The following is a 17,122-nucleotide window of genomic DNA, read 5'->3' on the forward strand; positions in this document are numbered from 1 at the left end:
AGTTCCCTCCTTGCCACTCAGTCTCTGAAATGTGGCCTGTGTGTCTTCTCTCTGTACTCCTTGGGTGTACAGACACTTTTTCCGGACAGTTGAAGTCTCTATAGTTGTCTTGAGAATTCAGCAGTGGTCTTTGCTGTAGTGACATGACCAGTGACTCGGAGACATGGTTTACCTAAGTCATTTGGTAGGAAGCTCTCATCAATAGCAACAGCAGCATCTAGACATTCTCAGATCCCGAGTTGGGGTATGCCTAGGAGCAGTGTGTTCTGAGAAGTGTGGCTGTGTGCAGACATGTATGTGTGTATGGTATTTGGATGAGGGCTAGCGGTAAGTTAGAGGAAGACTGTCGATTTAATCTTGTGGATACAGTACCTACTCTTGCTAGGCAGGATTTCTGCAGGAATTTTACTCACCCAGATAATATTTACTGAGACAGCATCTCTGCTCCACAAACCACACTCACCATCCCTGAGATGACAGCTGGCTAATTTAATAAGGAATTAACAGTCAGGTGTGACAGTCGCCGTGCTGAGGAACACAGGGAAGATGAGGGGCATCTTAGAGCAGTCTTATCTTCAGTTTATGTGTGCTACACCTGGCAGATCCCAAAACATATCCACAGATAACTTGATTGATAGCCTTCAGATCATGCTGGATCCAGAACAGAAGTAGGAAGGAAACTGGTCGTTTGTGGTCGTGCCTGACCCTTTGCTTTGAGAGCAGACCAGTCTGCACTCTCTATGAGACTCCTGAGAACTGGCCAGGGTGAATGTCCTAATTCTGCTGAACAGGAGTGTGGGGTCTCCTCACAGCCGATTACTACGCCAACAGAATTGGAGACACGTGGAATGGCTGTTTGGCTTCTAGGGAAACCTGTAAATATCAGAGCTATTGCCTGTTTTGCGCGCACGCACACACACCCCAGAGTCCATCATTAGAGGTGTGACCATTGCCTTTCCTCAGTGCCACTCCTTTTAGTTTGTTTGGAGCCCTGAATAGCTGGAAAGGCGATTACAGGCGACAGGACCAGTCTCTTCGGTCTAGTCCATTACAGCCAACCAAATAGTGTGTGACTAGGCCTCAAGGAGATTGGTTGGCTCAGTGTAGGGACTGAGAGGGCTCCCTCACAATGTGACTGCTCACAAGGAAGAGGCACCCAGGCCATGTGGTATTTGTTGGTGGTGTGATGTTCTTTGCACAAAGACTGAGTCTTCACACTTGGTGTGACCTCAGGTCTTGCCCCTTAGCCCTTCATTCTGTAAAACAAGAGCTTGGGGCTCTGAGAAGGCCAGAGTGGCCTTATTCTTGGTCTCCCGCCTGTTTCTGTCAGTTCCCATGGAGCTGAGCTGCAGGTGTTGGGCCCTTTTATGTCTGTCTGAAGATATGATAGAGGGAAGAAATGTGGACTTTGAAGTCGGATCCACCAGGCTGGAGTCTTAGACTGCTACTTGCTGGCCTGCCATGCAGCCTGGGGCAGGTCAGCTCTCTGAGCTTCTCTTCTCTCTGTAACTCAGGGAAGCTAATACCTCAACTGTAGGACTGTAGAGAGGATCAGAGATAAGCACATTAAAGGCCAGACTTCGGGAGGTGCCTGCTAACATGTCAACTGTTGCTGTCTTGTGTGTCACCTCCGGGGGGAGGAGAGACTTAGCATAGGAGCCTGGAGGCCTCATCTGTAAGCCCCTCATTGCAGCTTCGTGCCCACTTTTGGCTCCTGCCTTCCTGCTCTGTTGATGGCAGTGCCTGTTGGTTTCTTGGGCTGGCTTCACAGTCTCTATACAAGGCCCTCAGTGGAGGCCCTCAATGTCTCTGCCTGTACAAGAGCCAGGCTGGGCCTGAAGTCTGGTCAGAAGGGCTATCAGTACTAGCTCCACCCGGCAGCTGGGTTGGAGGCTACTAGAGTGGACAGTAGCAGGCAGGCACTGAGTGCCCAGTTCCTCATGGTGTTTGGTCCAATTTCCTTTGCATTGTGACCTACATCATTCTTTATTTGCTAAACCCTCTGAGCAGGCAGCAGTAATAAATCAATTAATGACTCCGATGAATCGTTTAATGGCTGACAAAATAACACTAAAGCCAACAGCTTGCATCTCTCCAGCAGTACCAAAGGACGCTGGTTGATGGGGGCGGGGGGGGGGGCGACGACGAAACAGAGACTGTTAGCGAAATTAGCCCAATTAGTTGTGCTTTAAAGGCTTAGGAGGCATCTGCTCAGCTCTGAGCTTCCGAGTGGGGAGTGGGGCATGCTTGAGGGCTGGCAGCATGAACCGCAGTGGGCGGCTCCTCATGGCTACCTGAGGCCAGGCAAGGGAGCCCAAGGATTCCAGTCCGCTCTACTGTGCAGAAGAGACCAGGGTAGGCTTGAGCTGTACACTCCTTCCCCACCCATGCTTTGCTATGAGGGACCCTGGTGACGTTTTGCAACTGAAAAGCGTCATTGTGTCAAAGCAGAGGATGAGGAAACATGACTCTGAACCTGCTGTATTGAGTACCAGCTGAGGAGGCGTGGGCTCCCATCCTTGAAAGATATGTGGAGGACTTTGCCTTTAATAACTCCTTTTAAACTCGAAGCAAAAAGTTCCTAGAGGCAATGGCTTCTGTTTGCTGTGTACCTTGGTCCCAGCAGGATTAAGTTGTCATTGGACCTGAGCTAGTATGCAGGTCCACGCCAGGGAATTTTCCACTCTGCAGGAGCACCTGCCAGCCTTCTTGTTCAGGAGCTGTCACTGGCCTACTGTGACATGTTTGTGGTTGTAAGTAGCTCTTTAAGACAGCAGGCAGTGTGTGCATGTATGTATGTGTGTTTTGCTAATGGCGTAAGTGATCACTGTACACAGAGCATGCTGTACGGGATCCATTGACCTACTGCATGGTATTCATCCAGGGGCTCTGCTCTCCCTCGGCCTCACAGCCTCGTGTGCATGGACAGGCTAAGCTCTGCCTGGTGCAGCCCACACTACGGGCTTGAGAGAGTTTCTGCTTACAGAGGAGGGCACCCTGGCTAGCGTCCAAGGCACAACTGGGTGGCTTTAGCAACCTGGGACTGTACCCCTTACCACGAGGCACCTTTTGATCCAGTTCCCAGAGTAACCTGGTGAGTCCTAGGACAGATGGACCAGCCTGCGATATGGTGGCCTTCTCTCTCAGTCCTTTTCTTTTGAAAAGGACTAATGTGCCTTTCTTTTATCTTGTTTCTTTTCTTCCTCCTGTCTGTCTGTCTTTTTTCACTCTTCCAAGGTGGCCACTGAGGAGAGACTACTTGTTAGAAGTGTAGCTACTTGAGAGCAGACCTTCATCTGTCTTCCCTTCAGTGCCCCCCTCCTGACATACCCATATGTCACTCTATTCCTAGACTCCCCTGCTCACGCTGTGCTCGGTGTCTGGGATCCCAGCTACTTGACCTAGGCAGGAGGATTTCTTGAGCTCAGAAATAGGAATTCAAGGCCAGCCTGGACAACAGAGTGAAATCCTCACCTCACAAATGAGCAAATACATGAAACTCAGAAAGCTAGGCCTATCTGTCATTGTCCACTTCTGTATCAGGCTCAGAACCACCAATTGTTCAGCACCTGCCTTGCCAACATAACAAGATGCCTTACCTGATAGTCCCAACAGGGGCCCAGACTTCCATTCCTCTGTGTGTAACCATGAATCGCCGAATGAGGACATGTGCGGTGTACAGGTGTTCCCAGCTCCTGGTGACTCAAAGGACAGTACAGGCCTGTATTTAGTCATTCATCCCAAACTGGGAGGAGAGAAGTTGGGATTTACCAAGACCAGCGGCATGGATTTAGCCTGTCAGGGCCTGACCCGTGGCATTGCTTGTTCTGAGCTGTAAGACCCCAGACAGGTCTTATGTAGCCTGCATTTTCTTACGTGCAGTGATAGCTTACTAAAGGGCCAAGAGTGCCAGAGAGTGTAGCCATTCCAGGCCTGGACAGCTGTTGCCCTCTCATGTGAAGGAAGGTTAGGGGGAAGGGAGCCCTTGTCCATGTGAAGATGAAATGGTCCTGCATAGACAGAGAGCACTGTTGGAATCCCCCCTCCAGCCTCCCAAAAGACACAGCAGGAGCCTGTGCTGGAAGAGAGGGTTAAGATGCCAGCTGTTAATCTCTTGCAGGTGTCATCTTTGAGTTCTGCTGTCCTGTAAGGCCCTGGCTTGAGTGCCACCTCTTCCTTAAAGCCTCCCTGATCCCCCTAATCCCTGCTTCAGCGCCTGCCTAGAGTACCTTCCATGTCCCTAAGTTCTCTGTCACAACTCAATTCATCTTTTAGGCCTTCAAGGCAAACCCATACCCTGTTAGTCTCCAGCCTAGTGGGTGCAGTGCTGTCCACCGGGGTTTGCTGAGCATTCAATGCAGCCCAGCCCTGCAGCCCCTGTGCCTTCCCACTGGCTTCCTTTTTTCTTCTTCTTTCAGACCACTTGCAGGTTAGGTCCACAGGCTCTTTGGAGGGAATCTTACAAACATGGTTTCATTCCCTACTTGGCAAAGGGCACTCTCTGAAGCAGACAGAGAGGGCAGGCCAAGCAGAAGGTCAGACTCACAGATTACCTAAGTCACAGAATGACTTGTGGTTATTGGGTGGCTTAATGATCTGTCTGCTGGTTTTCATCATGAGCCAGAAAGTGCACGGGTTTGTTTTTGTTTTTGTTTTTTAATCTGTCTGTTTGTTTGTTTTTGTTTTTGTTTTTGAGGACTGCTTCGAAGACTGGTACTTGGGTTTCCTGATTCTGAAATTGGATGTGGAGGGACTAAAGTTAGACCTAATTATTAACTGTATAACCGTAAGAATCAGCTTCCTTACAGACTAGACCAGAAAGGACACCTTCCTGGGTTGCTGGGAAATAAATTCTTCTTCCCTCTCACCTCCCTCCTGGTTTATGGGATCAGAATGGAAAGATGCTTGCTTCTCTGGCCATTCCTGAGTTAGTCCTTAGTTGATGAGATAGGATTTTTTTCAGAGAAGAGCATGTCTTGGCTCTACTCCCTTGAGCTTAGTGGCCTGGCTGTGGCTGGTGGCCCTTTCCACCTGCTGGTAGCCTTTCCTTAGTTGCTTGCAGGAAGGGCTCAGGTGGCACCTGTAGTGGCACTGGGATGACAGAACCCTCCTCAGCCTTATGTGCCAGGTGCTCATGCTTTGGAGGCCTGTCTTTATATTTGGATGTGCGTGCTTTATAGCCAGAGCCAAGCCTTCAGCACCCTTACTTATTAATTAGTTCAGGGATCTAACCGTGATCATCCCCAGAACACCATAGGTGACGGTAGGCAATATGCTAGTTTCTTTTTGCTCTGTCACTAGTGAGCAACCCAGGTTACCCCGCCCAGCCCAGCCCCTCCAAGGCAACCAGTTCTGGGACATAGATAAAGGAAGCTTTGTGTAATTTCATTCTGCTGTTGAACACTGTCTTAGTGAAGGTTTCTATTCCTGGACAAAACATCATGATCAAGAAGGAAAGGGTTTATTCCATTTACACTTCCACGTTGCTGTTCATCACCAGAGGAAGTCAGAACTGGAACTCAAGCAGGTCAGGAAGCAGCTGATGCAGAGGCCATGGAGGGGTGTTACTTACTGGCTTGCTTCCCCTAGTTTGTTGAGCTTGCTTTCTTATAGAACTCAGACTACCAGCCCAGGGATGGCACCACCCACAATATACCCTCCCCCCTTGATCACCAGCTGAGAAAATGCCCCACAGCTGGATCTCATGGAGGCGCTTTCCTAACTGAAGCTCCTTTCTCTGTGATAACTCCAGCTGTGTCAAGTTGACATATAAAACCAGCCAGTACAGACACAGAGCCGATTCTTGGTGCTGGACAGACATGTTCACACTCTTCCCAAATACTGGTGTCCTGCCTATTTCAAGTCAGGTACTTTATGTTACTGGGACTTGTTTTTGACACTAGTTTGGTTTTATCTTTTCATGTAGGTCATCTCTTTGATTTCCCTGAGTTGCAGAATTTAATATTTCACCAAAATCACTGTCCTGTTGTCTGTCTGGGAGACTTTTTTTTTTTTTTTTGCATATTATCAATGGCTACTGCTTTGGTCATTGCCTTTCTGTGGAACATAGCATTTTCTCCACCCTTTGAATTCCTACTGTGCATCTTCAGCCTTCTTGATACTGCTCGGGTGGCGCAAGGCTACCTCAGAACTCTGCAAACACTCTTAGGACCTGACTTGCTGGGAGCAGCATAGGTCTCCTGCTCTACCCAGGGGGCATATCTGCCAGGACCACACTTACCTTTGCCACTTTCATTTCCTGGCCACATCCAGGACACCCCTTACCCCCTGCTGGTCGGGCCCTCTGCCACATGGCCTGACTTGTGTTTCAGTTCAGGAAGACTTGCAGTTGGTGGTTTCACACGTGGCTGTGGTGCTGCATGCCAAGGCCTAGGTGTTGGGCAGGGGAAGAGGGAAGGATTCGTAAACAAAATACTATTTTTGCAGCCTTATAAATCAGTCAGGAGTTACTGGCTGAGCTAGGAGAGTCCAGAGTCCATCTGGCTACTTATAAAAATAAATTATTTTACAAGGTCAGGCACTACAGCATTCACGTGGAAGTCACAGGACAGTTTGGGAGAATTAGTTCTCTCTGCTCCATGTCGGTTCTGGGGATTGATCTCAGGTGTCAGACTTGGCAAAAAGCACCTTTACCTGCGGAACCATATTAACCACTCACGAGTAATGACTTTATTCATTTTTCCTAGAGCTTGATCAGCATAGATGTAAGAATCAACCAATCTAAGTATATTTGTATATGTGTGTGCACATGCTTGTATATGTGTGTGCACACACATGCTTGAGTATTTTCTCCTTTGTCCGTATGTTCATGCTAGAAGGTATGCTGGAGAAGAAGGTCTGGGGTCTAGAATCCATATGCCAGGGCTCTGAGACAGACAGGCCTCTGGGTGCTTTTTTAATCTCTGATCTCTCAGTGTCCTGTCATGAGTGAAGAGATAGTACGCAGGAGGCTGACACTCCGTTCCACACCCTGCTGTCTCCAGCCTCATCTTTCCAGTGTGTATGGACCAGGATGGGCAGACCTTAGGAAACAGACTTCCCACATGAGAAGGGACCTGACTCGGATGTGAGAGGTCCTTTCGGCCTTGATTCATGTGTGGCTGCTGCAGCCTAGGCAGCTCTGCAGCCTAGTATGCTGTCGCCCTAGAGAAGGTGCCGAGGGTTTGGGTTTGTTGAGAAGACTCACAGGAGATGCTTTGTTGAGTGCTTTAATGGAACTCTCAGTGCTTGAAACCACAGGCCTGAAAGGTCTGGCTCCAAGGTGGTCAGCTTTGGGCAGATCCTTGAATATCAACGCAATCATTTATTGAAGACTTGCCTCACCTTGTGCTGCGGTGTGGGCGCAGGCAAGCAGCTCTTGTGGTTAAGGCGCAGGAGGATGAGTGCAGGTCAGCCTGGGTCCCCTTGGTGAGGGTCTGTAATAGTTTGTCCTGAACCCTCCACAGTCTTCTCAGCGATGGGCTCTCAGCACCAGTTTCTGCTTATCTATCCTTTTATGCCTTCATTCTTGTATCGCTGAGGCACAGCAAGCCCCCCCCCCCCCCCGCTTGCCTGTGGAGAGGCGGACATGATAGAAATCGTCTGCTACCTCCTGCCTCTTCCTCATGGTTGACATGGTTGTCTTTGTTGTCTTCCATTGGAGGATGGTGAAATACTGAGTCCATAGTTGCCCTGGCCTGTGTCATGTACCCCTAGTGCCCTAGTGAGCACATGTACACGCACGCACGCTAGCGCACACACATGCACCTGAGTTCATGGTAAGCCATATCTGAAAGGGAAGCGCAGTATACTCAGTCTTTCATTTCAAAGTTTATGACCCCCCGCCAACTGTAACAAATACCTCAATATGTAAAAAGTCAAAACTCCAAATAACAAAGAAATGGAAAGTAGAACTGCAGTTGTCAGGGCAAGGCACTTCAAAATGTAGTAATTCAGAATACCAAAGATCCCATCAAATTAGCAGAGACTCTAGATCTGCTAGTCAGGGGGTTACTTCAAGCTGTTGGTGAGTGAAGGATGGAGTTCAGTGTAGTACCTCTTCTGGAGGAACCCAAGAGACACATGGATGTTTATCTCGGCCCCACCTCTTAGTGTTCTTTTGCTCCTGGCTTGGAGAAGTAATTGTTGGCTGTTCCAAAAATTACAACTTGTCCCCTAGGCAGGGGATTTGCGATGAGTTTAAGGTCAGCCTAGTCTAGTTGTGAGTTCTAGGCCAAGTGGAGCTGCATAACTCAAGGGGGGTGGGTGTATTTCATAGAACTCTTAGCCACAATAACACAACTCACTCCTGAGCCCGCTCATTCCCCTTTAGATCCTCTCCCAGATAAAGGCAGGACTGGGGTGTGGCTGTAACTGGGGAAGCAGATGCAGGCCTGCAGTATTTGTGATTAGGCAGAGTCTCCTTAGAGAGGGTCTGTTGGCCTTCATTTTGAAAATAACCAGCAGCTAGCTCATGCTCTTTACCTGGGACCTGCCAGGTAACCACTGTATTCCTCTACTGGGTCCTCGTTCTGTATCAAGAGGACGTTCCCTGCCTGCAGACCTCAGTGCCTCCTAGCACCCAGCCCTCACACTCCTACCATGGGGATATGACAAGTCAGAGGCCAGTGGCCATGGGCATTCCACATAAACCACAGCACTCATTTGGTGTTCATTTTCTTGTACTGGGTATATTAGTGGGAGTCCGTACTTCTATTTTATGTCAAGGAGAGGAAAGAAGTGACTTCCTGGAGTGACAAGAAGGGGCCAGTGATGGAGCATCATGTTCTGGGTCATGATGGAGTTGTCAGAACTAAGGCTGGGTGGAAGTGGACAGGTGTGTATAGAGATTTAGCTTGCATAGGAGTAGCAGGGAACACACTCTGGTAGGAGGCCCAGGTCTGTGACTTCCTTAAGGCAGGGCTTTGGCATCTCAGCCTCAACTCTGCACATGTAAGTACAGAGCCAGGCATAGATGTGCTGACTACACATACAGTTTGGACACAATTGTTAGAGGTGGCCAGGTGGGACATCCGATGCCTGGCCACCCCTGGGAGGCATTTGTTGAGGCAGACGTGCCAAGTGGCTGCTAAGACAGCAGGATTCAACAGGAAGCGTAGAGGCTATCTCCCATGGTGGAAACCACGTTCTTCTCAAGAGGCATTGGGACTTGGTGAGGGTCAGAACACACATCTTCTCCATCTAACCTGGACAGTTTCTTAGTGGCCTGTTATCTGTCAGTAATACTTATTGACTTGCTCTGTGTACCATGTCAGTGATTTGGAGAGGGCACCGGTGTTTATGAGTTGGTCCTCCTGCTTCTTAGAGCAGCTGGTGGAAAGTCAGGATATGGCGTCAACCATATCCACCGGCTTGGCTGCACATCATGGCTCTGCCAGATACTACAGGAGTACTTTATATGCCCTGCAGAGTGCCTAATGGTAGACAGCGGCCTCTACTCTCATGTTAGAGATGAAGCAGTGGGGCCCCAGAGTCCATGACTTGCCCGGTGAATAACACCTCTGCAGGACTTTGTATAGACAGTAGCCTTTGGGGAGGAAGGGTCTGTTTGGGGACAGGGACCAAAAGCTCTGTGTGTGGTTGGATGTTTGCCGCTGACCTCCTCGTTCTGTCTCCACAGAGTGCAGCAGCTGCCCCAAGCCCTGTGCTTGGCAACATTCCCCCCAATGATGGGATGCCCGGAGGCCCCATCCCGCCAGGTTTCTTTCAGGTACGTGCTGGCCCGGGGCCCTGTGCTGGGCAGGCAGGGAGGACAGGACAGGAAAGCAGCTTGGTTTGCCATGGTTTAAATACAGTTGCTTTGTGCTGGTTGAGGCCCTGCACTCTTACCTTGTCCACTTCTCCAAAAGCTGCAGAGGGGAAGAAAGCGCTTGGGAAGGTGTCTCCTTCCAGGCATGCTGTGGCCGTACCCTTCTGTCCACCCTGGTGTTGTGGGAAGTCAGTGCTTCCAGGCCAATGCGGAGTTGTTGTTTTTATAACAAAAGCTGTGTTCTTTGTCTTCCCTGTTTTTAATGAGTAAACTGTCCTTTGTTTCTGTTCTGTTGCTCCTGTCTTCACTACTGCTCACTTTTCCTGTCCAAACTACAAACCTTAGGCGTAACTACAAAAGCAAACCCCAGCGTCCTGGCAAGCCTCAGCATCCTTTCACTTTGGTTAGCCACTGATTCTTTCCGAGTGCCATCACAAGCATCTCCCCATGGCATCTGCATCTGCGCCATGCGGGCACCCTGCCCACGGGGTGGGAGCCCCGACTTCTTTACAGCACACCTTGTTGGTCTTTCAGGCAGGGATAGGGGTCTGGGAGGTGTGAAATCACCTTTCTGTTTTGTCAGGGTTAGGTGTGGCCTCCACACCTTCTTTTCCATCCCCTCCCTTCTCTTTTGGGGCTCATGCCTCCTCTGCCAGGCTGGGGCTGCGGCGTGCTGCCGGGCAGTCAGTCAGCCTGCAGGCTGGGAGAGGGAGGCTTTCCTGCTGGGGCTCTTTATTGTGACAGCATCATTTCTTTCAAACCTGTCCTCACTGAATTTGAAACGCACTTGATTGCCCACACCTTCTGAAGGGTAGGTCTCCAGACAAGGTTGTGAAGAGAATTCTCACAGAAGCCCAGGCAGGAATGCTGAGTTGGACCAGAGAGGCCTCATGCACAGTATAGGATAGAGCCTTGGAGTCATGAGAAAAGATAGGATTGGCACCCATGGGAACGTCAGGGCTCCTCTTCCCCTTTCCTGGGAGGTGACTTGGGAGGCACTTCTGTTTTGCAAGATTGCATATTTTAGTTCATGGTAAATCTGGGAAGAGGAGGGTTAGGGCACATACTCACCAAAAAAAAGGACCTTGGTGAAATTTGCTCACTCCATAAAACAGAAGTAGCTGAGTGTTGATCAGTTGGCAGCGAGAAGAGAGATATAGGGACGACAGTTCAGGACATCAGATGGCCACACATATATCTGCCTGTGTGTGTTGCCGGCACGCCACCAGAACTGGGGCCATGTCTAAGGTATGGAGACTGGAACGGCCTCAGAAGTCTTGGGTTAAGAGTACAGACATCAGGGGCTGGTGAGATGGCTCAATGGGTAAGAGCACCCGACTGCTCTTCCGAAGGTCCGGAGTTCAAATCCCAGCAACCACATGGTGGCTCACAACCATCTGTAACAAGATCTGATGCCCTCTTCTGGTGTGTCTGAAGACAGCTACAGTGTACTTACATATAATAAATAAATCCTTTAAAAAAAAAAAAAAAGAGTACAGACATCAGTTAGAGAGGCTGACAGAAATCAAGAGCCTAAACCCCCGGGACCTGTTGAAAGAACGGCAAGAGCTCCCCACTGCTGTTCTGCTCGGTGTGAGTTCTCGCTCTGGTTGAGGTATCTCTGCGTATCTCTGCACATGGTCTCACAAATGCCCTGAAACAGGATAAATGTGGTTTCTGTGACTGTCAGACAGAGCCCAGACAGATATCGCAGCCACCTGTTTGCCTCTGTTCTAGGCTCTCTTAAGGATAATTATGGCTTCCAGGCACCCACTGCAGGCTGCTGTAGTGAGAGGCAGGGAGGAGACAATTGCAGATTGTGTTTGTTTGTTTGTTTGCACAAATTGAATACTTTTTGTAAAGTTTTATTTTGATTTTATGCATAAGAGTATTTTGCCTGCATATACGTATGTGTTCCATGTATGTGTCTGATGCCAATGGAGGTCTGGACTCAGCATTGGATCCCTAGAACTGGAGTTACAGATAGTTATGAACCATCTTGTGGGTGCTGAAAACTTAACCTGGATCCTGTACAAGAGCAACAGGTGCTCTTTAGCTGCTGAGCTGTCTCTCAGTTAATGTCAATTGTGCTTTTAAAAAATAGGCCATGACTTCTATTTTGGCTTGGGCCTAGAAGAAGGACTGGGTCTGTGTGCTGTGTGGGCAGCTCCCAGCTTCCTGCTTCGCTGTAATCCTCCGTGGTTAAGTTCTAATTCCATTCATACTTCGTGGGCCCTCCCCTATGACGTCTAGGGGTGTGTGGTCAGAAAGCGCAAACTGAATCTGCCCTGATTTAGCCACTGCCAGCCACTGTTACAGTGAGGTATCCTTAGACGTTTGCCTTGAGATCATCTCTGTTCCCTAGGCAAGGTGCATTGCCAAGGGTTGGCCGGATCATTCAGGAAGGTTCTGCTTCCTCAGCCTCTGCTCTCTCACAGGCTCTGAGCAGTTCATGTTTCTTATCCCCCCCACACTATAGCAGTAAAGGGCTAGACGGCTTTGGTTCCCGCTGGGTCGCACGCGCCAACAAGCATCCTTTCACTGTCAGTCAGATGAAGGAGGTAGGGGTTGGCCAGGCAGCAAGTAGTGCCTGCCTTCTGTGATGCTGACCACTTGGCCTCGGCCCCTGCAAAAGGAAAGGGTGTCTTTCTATAAAGGAAGACGTGACAGCCCATTTCCCGAACAGATCATCTCTCGACAGAAATATTAGCAGTTGATTGCCGCCCTTTACTGTTCTAAGGCAGCCACTCCGATATTAGAAGGAAAATAGAGATGATATCGACGATTTTATCTGTGGTCAACAATTGTACTTCTTCCCTTCTTGGCTGCAGCCTAGACAGGTGGCTGTGCTACAAGAGGGCTGTGTCCTGGGAAGCCAGCCCGGGTGGCTGGGCCAGCTTTGTCCAGCCTGTGTCCTGTGGTGTCATAGGCTTTTTCCAAGTCAGAACTGTAATACCAGTTGGTCTTAAATTTAGAAACCAGCAGGGCCTCCAGGATGGTCATGAAGGAACAGCTGACTCCTGCCTATGGAGGCTCCTCAGAAAATGTCACATGGGACTTCCTCAGGCTTCTGACTGCCATGCAGGGATTGGGCTAACAATACAAGAGGCCCTGTTTGCTGTCTTCCCTTTGAGTCTAGGTTTCTGAGATGGGCAGTGCCTGCCTAGGCCTATGGAGTAGTGTGAGATAGGCCTGGTCATTTGTCCTGACCCAGTCACACTTCATGATTGGAGATACCGTGGGGTTTTTGGAGGCCTTGTAGAGTCTAGCCAGGATAGTTGAACTCTGTTCCTTGTTATTTAAAAGAAAAAGCCCTAAGTATAGCAGCTGTAGCACCTGTCAGATATAGAGTGGGACACAGCACATGTTTGAACTGAGTTTGTTTGTGGTGTTCATGGTATAGGACAGAAGCCTAGTCAGCTCTGAAGTGTCAACCTGGAATTTTGGCCACTCGAACGCTAACCAAAGGCTGGCTTGGGCATTCAGGACTGGCACTCTGGAGAAGGGCACAGAGGACTTGGCCATGTGCTTGCTGAGTGACCTTGGACCAGTGCTCCCCTTTGCTGATCCTAGATTTTCTCATCAATAGACGGTGCAGGCTGGAGTAGATAGTATTCCAACTTTGATTTTCTGCATTAAATCCAGATGGACTTTACATAATCAGGCAGTGGCATTTCCCCTCACAGATTAACTCAGGCTACACATCTGGCAAGCAGATTGGCCTTGGCCAGGCCCACTGGTCTGGCTAGGTCCCCTAGTTTCTTGGCCCCGAGGGGAGACTCTCCAGTAAAGATTTCTAGGTCTGGAACTGGACAGATCCAGGAGAACAGGGGCCATAGAGCAGAGCACTGAGTACAGACTGTTTCTGTTCCTGTTTTGTTTTCAGATTCCATTATGCCATTACTAATTTTCAGTTGTGTTTCTAAGCATGCAGCTTACTTCCATTTAGTTCGGTAATTCTGCCGATGAGGCAGGACTGCTCAGGACTACCTTACACTGTCCAGTAAATAAAGTTTGTACTCAGAGTCCAGCCTTTGGCTCCCCGGCTTCCCACGTTCTTCCTCAGACCACTGAAATCCAAGTGCAGGTGTCTCCTGATTGTCTTCTTGAAATAGCAGCACATGAATTTAGCCAGCAGACGAGTTGCACGGGAGCCGACTAGCCGTGCTGAATGCAGCAGAGGAGCAGTGTGAGCATGATACGCACTCTAGTGTGCTAGTCCTCTCTGCTCACTCAGTGACGTGCACATGGAGTCTTGGAGGAAGAAGGGAGCTGGTGCCATAGGGGCCGGGCAAAGGTCAGAGGGATAAAAGTAGATCAGTCCTGGGCTACCAAGGGAACCAACTCCTTTTATCAAAAGCTCAGCTGTGGAGACAGTGATGTTGTGCCCCAACTATTCTAGGGAGGCCTCCTTCCTACCCCATTCTCATTTCCATCTGTGCCTAATGCTCTGGAAATAGGGTGAGCTCTGTCCTAGTTACAAGGACCAGGGTCAAGGACAGGTACCAGGGAGAAGCTACTGTAAGGTGGAAACACTGCACACAGCCTGGAAGATAGAGAAAAAGCACACGGAAGGAAGGGACCTACAACCCGACCCTCCTCCTGCAGATGCAGCCTCAGGAGGCTCTTGTTGCTGTCCTGCCAAACAGTAGTCAGCCTTGTCTCATGAGACTCCAGCCTCCAATCCCAAGTCCTTGAGGAAATAGAGAGAAGCTAATTTGAAGCTTTGTAGAGAATGCAGTTCCACCATCTGCAGGTTTTATGGTGAGGTAGTGAACTGATTGACAGTTACAGACAGGATGCCCAGTAGAGAACCTTGTAGGCTCTGATTCTTGGGAGGGGGATATATTTCCAGGGGTGGCAAAGCCCCTAAAACAAGAATGCACTGCTGGTGGCAGTGGGTTGGCCCTAGATGCTGTTTACAGCCCTCTTCAGAAGAAGAAAGGAGTGGAGCGCAGAAGTACACAGGCCATTCCTCCAGCCAGAAGGCTGCTGCCATAGGACAGACACCTCTGCTGCCCTGATGACCTCTTCAAGTCTAGGGGTTGGAGAAAGAATTAAATCCTGGTTTCCTGCTTTCTGAAACCCTCTACTAAGCAGTACTTACTGACAGGACTAGTGACCAATGAGGAAGAAGGGAAGCAGGAAAGTGGGAGGAGCCAAATCCATAGGTGTCAGACATAGTGTCAATGGCTGGGGAACTCTGGTGAACACTACCAGAGGGAGCTGTAGACAGGAGCTGCCCAGGGACTCAGTCCAGCAAAGGCCACAAAGAGAGACATCATAGTGAGACATAGAAACAGGTCAGGATTAGGCCGTGCTGGGCAGTTTGGGTGCAGGGTTACCTCGTGCCCCTTCAGCCCCCTCCCTGCCTGCCCTGCTGGTGCTCAGGCCCTTCATGGTGAAGCTGTCTGACCTTTTTGAAGTTGGAGAAAAGCATTCTCCCCAGAAGAGTTAACCCTTTCTGTCTTCTAGGGTGGTGTTGGCTTAGCAGGTAGGTCCCAGAGCTGCATCGTGGGTGCATCACAGATGAGGGAACCCTACTAGAACTGGACAGGTCTGCCTAGGAAGATGGTCTGGACAGCAGAGGATTGTGGCTTCCGTATGAACTACTTCTCTTTCCAGCCACTGCTCACCCTTCCACCAGGCCCAGCCCCTTCACCCCAGCCTCTTCCCAGTCTGTTGCCCATTGATTTAAGGCACACAGGTGCTATGTGAGTCTTCACTCCCCTGCCCCTAGCTTCTTACCAGGCCCAGTCATCTGCTTCTAGACTGACAGAAGGTGAGCCTGTTACTGCTGAGAAGGGTTAGGGATGAAGTGCTCCAGCTGTTGGGTCCAAGACTCAGTTGGAGATGCGGTCCTTCCTGCTTTACCCCTACCTGTTCAGTCAGTGTTCTCTGGTAGTGAGTGACTAACTTCCCACCTCTGGTTACTGTGATGGAAGCCAGCTATAGGCCCCCCAACCCCACCCCAAGAGCTACGTACCCTGGATTGTATCTAACCCTGCTGACAAATTCTTGTGTGTCCTTCGAGAGTCTTTCTACCCACTCTAGGACTTACTTTTGTCCTTCGGTTTAGTGACAGAGCCTTAACACCAATCACCTTTCCTGACCACCATCACCTCCTCCTCATAGGTCAGGCTGTGCTCATCTGGTGGCCAGCCTGGTGCCTTGTGTCTGCCCAGTGGCAGATTGACCGGCACCAGGGTTCCTAGCAACCATGGACAAAAGGTTATTCCTGACGTGCCAGGCTGCCTGAGTGACAGGCTGGGGCCTTGGCCGGTACGCCTGCCAGTATGCATGTGTTTGGACAGGTTTGTGTCTGCACACTCCAGCCATCTCCCCCCGCCCCCTGCACTCCACATGTAGCGCCGTAACTCTCACTGATGAAATGGAAAGTTGAACATAAATCAATGTCTGCCGCCCGTTAGCTATGCATCAGCAGTCAGCGCCTGGGAGACTTGCTCAGTAACAAAGCCCCCAGTGGCTCTGCAGGCTGCGACTGCCCCCTAATGCATAGCCAGCCCCAGGCCATGGAGCCCTGCTGGTCACCTCCAACACCACCTAGCTGTCTCCCTCCTCCCCTTGGTGGGCCCTACCTCTGCAGCTGTAAACTCCAGCCAGGCCTTTGCACCTCCAATGCCGGAAGGGCTGCTGCTAGCTGCTGCTGAAGGCCTGGGGCGCTCTCTCCTCCCCTTTGGACTTGCATTTTCTCTTTCCTGCCTCTGAGAGCTGCTGGCCTATGCTTCAGCTGCCTGACTATGGTATTTCCTTTCCCCAAATAAGAGTCCCTTGTGGAGGCACTCCCATTTGTGGGAACTGTCGTGTGTGGGCTCCCTCTAGCCAGTGCAGGGCAGACCCTCTGCCTGTCCTACCACCTAATCAGCAAATTGTGTGAGATTTTTCTCCTTTACAAGAAGGAGATCAGATTTGCTGAGTCCTTGTAGCAGAAGGGGTTTGAGAAAGAGAGTTCCAGTATAGTCCTGTGCAGAACACAGGTCAGGATGGCCCCCTGGGTCAGTCATAGTGTATATCCTCCCCTGGGAAGACCTAGGTCTGGCTCCCCGGATAGGATTCAGAAACAGCTGTGAGCAGGGCCTTGGGAGCCACAGGGCTTTCCTTTTTCTGGAATAGAATGTGGGCAGCACCCGAGGTGCTGTAGAATTCCTGCTGTTTCTTTGGTTGCTGGAGGGGGTGGGCTAGATGCACACATCTTCATGTTCGATAATATTGTATGCAGCTGCTGGAAGATGAGGAACAGCCTCAGGTCCGTGCTGGCAGGGTCCTGGGGAGCTCCTCCCTCTGGGACAGACAGATGCAGAGCCCCATTCCTTCTTCCTGTGAAGGGGTTAT

At 50.2% G+C, this 17,122-nt stretch overlaps 1 protein-coding gene across 11 annotated transcripts in view; it reads left to right on the forward strand.

The window, feature by feature from the left end:
* The window catches only part of Ssbp3 (single-stranded DNA binding protein 3), a 138,225-nt gene that overhangs the window by 88,569 nt on the left and 32,534 nt on the right, over nt 1-17,122 (forward strand). For all 11 annotated transcript variants that reach the window (NM_023672.2, NM_198438.1, XM_006503411.3 and 8 more), the window contains one exon: nt 9,641-9,730. In NM_023672.2, the coding sequence (NP_076161.2) occupies nt 9,641-9,730 (90 nt within the window). The remainder of the gene's footprint in view (nt 1-9,640; nt 9,731-17,122) is intronic.

The sequence above is a fragment of the Mus musculus genome, chromosome 4, assembly GCF_000001635.26.
Source record: "Mus musculus strain C57BL/6J chromosome 4, GRCm38.p6 C57BL/6J".
Lineage (NCBI taxonomy): Eukaryota > Metazoa > Chordata > Mammalia > Rodentia > Muridae > Mus > Mus musculus.